This window comes from Sus scrofa, chromosome 9 (assembly GCF_054392235.1).
Source record: "Sus scrofa isolate SSC_HxYL_T2T_F1_AM1 chromosome 9, Sscrofa_HxYL_maternal_Yorkshire_Landrace_v2.0, whole genome shotgun sequence".
Lineage (NCBI taxonomy): Eukaryota > Metazoa > Chordata > Mammalia > Artiodactyla > Suidae > Sus > Sus scrofa.
Window position 1 is genome coordinate 5,456,858 of NC_139391.1, and position 3,169 is coordinate 5,460,026.

Here is a 3,169-nt window from a genome sequence, read left to right on the forward strand (position 1 = left end):
TATAGGAAGCCTTTCTTGATTCCCCCTGACTGGATTAAGCCAATACTACTAGGCTCCCAATACATTACTCCATATCCCCACCCTTTACTAAAAACTGGGTGCTCCTGCTGGACTCATCCTGGGGTCTGTCCAAGAAGAGGCTTGCTTCATGAATATTGTCTTAAAATGATTTCAAATGCAAATAGGCTGTTGAAGCTGATAGTCTTTGAAGATAATTTAAACCTTGGATGTTGTAGAATCTATGACTCTCTTTCCTTTCCTCCCTTATTGTTTAATTCCTCCAACCACTTCCTCATGGCAAAAGCTAGACTTAACTTGTGCATTCCCTAGGGACCTGAGCAGAGTGACACATCTGTGGCTCAAGCCTGGCCTTCCCTGGAGATAGGCACTGCAGTTAAATCATACCCATGCAGTGGAATAACGCTTAATCCCTGTGCTGCTTAGACATTCTGGGTTCTTGCAGCATGTGGAGTGGCAGACCAGCCAAGGACAACAGCCAGGGTGAGTCACCCGGGCCCTCAGCACACCCTCTACTCCACCTCCCAGATGACTGACTGCCATCACCTCATCCTCAGATGTAGATATCAGTGGAAAAGTTATGGAAATAATGCAGAAAAAAAAGAGAAATAACCAGTCTTGGACCATAGAAGACAGTAGTGCCATCTTGAGAAAAGGGTCTGAAGGAGACTGCCGTCCTGAGGGTCAGGGAGTTTACAGCTCAGAGAAGAACCCCAATCCTAGACCACATTTCCAGGAAGTGGTGTCCCTCATAGTCTCTCAAGAGAGGGGACAGATGAGAGGATATGTCAAGCTCTTCTCTCATTTGGCATTCATTTTCCTTTTTCACAATTGACCTGAATTTTATGCCCTAAGAGCAAAAAACTAATTTGATTCTTTTTTAAATTTCTTTATTTAGAAAAAATTTATATATAATGTTTCTCTCTCTTGAATAATTCCTTATCTCAAAGAGTATTTTTACATATCTTTAATGTGTTTTATCCCTTTTAAATTTTTATGAAACATGTTTCACAAGTTCAGTGCTAGAACTTCTCTGTTGGTTATTCATTTTTGAATGGAGTGAGTTCCATCGGATTTTGATATTTGCTCAGAAATAGTGTCAGAGAGGGATGGAGGATGCCAGAACTGACACTGTCAGCAACTTTAATTCACTATATTTCCTTTAAAAACTTATGCCAAAATATGCACAATCTTCTGCTTCACAAGCACAATGCTTGTCACCACCTCCTAAAAGGGGGGGAAAAAGTCATTCCTACCTTCAGATTGAGTCAGTTATGTTGGCTAGATATGGCATATCATTAAACTCTAGGGTTTGCACGAAATCCCCTTTTAGCTCTCAGACTTATTTTTGGTGGATTTTGAATCTTTAATAAGAGACATTTGTGTAGCTGTTTTCCTTACATTCCTTTACTGATCTACCTTTAAAGAGTTTTTTTATTTGCTTATTTACTTGTTTATTTTTTGTACTGAGATTTAAAGGAAAATCCAAGAAAGATGATGATAACAAACCCATGCTGTCAGCCCTTTAGCCTTCCACAGTATGTTTGCAACTTATGTCCATGAGAATAGTTCTTCCTGTTTAAAATAGAGTGTTTTCTAAATTAGACTCTTTATAGTCATCTCACATATTTTTAAAGAAAATACTTTCTCCACTAGGTGAATTGATCAGTGTTTCACATTATGAGATAATACTTCTGTAGCCAACAGGTTTAAATTATTCTTATTTTCTAATTTTGTTTTAGATGGAGTACATTTTTCAGTCTCCTTCACATTTCATAGTTGCTATTGCGTGTGACTCCATGTCAACCAATATCATAGCTGGTGTTTTTACAATAACTGTGTCTTGTCTTCTAATTTTCTGGCCAGACTGAAGAAGTCACATCTTTCTGGAAGAGTTATCTGTCTCCAAATGATGCTCTCTTCCCAGTCCTTAGCCAATACCTCCTTCTTCCAGCCACCTGCTTTCCTGTTGATGGGCATCCCAGGGATGGAGGCCGTCCATGGCTGGATCTCCATCCCCTTCTCCTCCATGTACACCGTGGCCCTCACTGGAAACGGCCTGATCCTCTTGGCCGTCAGGAGGACCCCCAGCCTGCACCAGCCCATGTACTACTTCCTGTCCATGCTGGCCCTCACCGATGTGGGCCTCACCTTGTCCACCATGCCCACCACCCTGGCTGTGCTCTGGTTCGACCACCGGCTCATCGGCTTCAATGCCTGCCTGGTGCAGATGTTCTTCCTCCACTCCTTCTCTGTGGTGGAGTCCTCGGTGCTCCTGGCCATGTCGTTTGACCGCTTTGTGGCCATCTCCAACCCCCTGCGCTATGCAGCTGTCCTCACAAACAATGTCATCATCGGGATTGGGCTGGCCATTGTGACTCGAACCACTGTGTCCATCTTCCCAGTGCCCTTCTTACTGAAACGATTGAACTTTTGCCCTGGCAAGATCCTCCTGTCCCACTCGTTCTGTTTCCATGCAGATGTCATGAAACAGGCCTGTGCTGACATTACTGTCAACATCCTCTATGGGCTCTATGCAGTTCTGTCCACGGTGGGTGTAGACTCCTTGCTTATCGTGCTGTCCTACACGCTCATCCTGCACACGGTCATGGGGCTGGCCTCTCCCAGGGAGCGCATCCGGGCCCTCAACACCTGTGTCTCTCATATCCTGGCTGTTCTGGTCTTCTACATCCCAGTCATAGGTGTGTCCATGATCCACCGTTTTGGGAGGCACCTGCCCCATGTGGTACATGTTCTTGTTGCCTACATGTACCTGGTGGTGCCCCCTGTGCTCAACCCCATCATCTACAGTGTCAAATCCAAGCCCATCAGGGAAGCCATGCTCAGGGTGCTGAGGAAGAAGAGGCAAGGCTGATGAAACTGAGAAACAACCTCAGAATCTGAGAAAACAAAGACAAATATGCATCTCTGATACCCAGAAAGCCCTTATTCTGAGCCCTGACTCAAATATGTTATCAAGAGAATGACAAGCAAATGCATATCTCAGACTTATGGCTGAAAAACTGTCCTGATTCTTTCCTACATGCATAACTTCAGCTTTTTTACTTAGTATTTACTTGTGGAAGAATCTGTGGTCGTTAGAGGAGATGATATTAAAACGAACCATATGTAGTGTCTTCCCCCCGCTGGA

At 43.9% G+C, this 3,169-nt stretch overlaps 1 protein-coding gene across 1 annotated transcript; it reads left to right on the forward strand.

Annotated features, from left to right (window-relative positions):
- The first annotated feature begins 1,915 nt into the window (after positions 1-1,915).
- Positions 1,916-2,893, forward strand: LOC100738083 (olfactory receptor 51I2-like). Its single transcript, XM_084975014.1, has one exon. The coding sequence runs from the start codon at positions 1,928-1,930 to the stop codon at positions 2,891-2,893; it is 966 nt and encodes a 321-aa protein (XP_084831140.1). The 5' UTR covers positions 1,916-1,927.
- The last annotated feature ends 276 nt before the right edge of the window (positions 2,894-3,169 follow it).

Excerpts from the sequence above, each read along its gene's own strand:
- LOC100738083 (XM_084975014.1), top strand. The coding sequence starts at position 1,928 with ATGATGCTCTCTTCCCAGTCCTTAGCCAATACCTCCTTCTTCCAGCCA.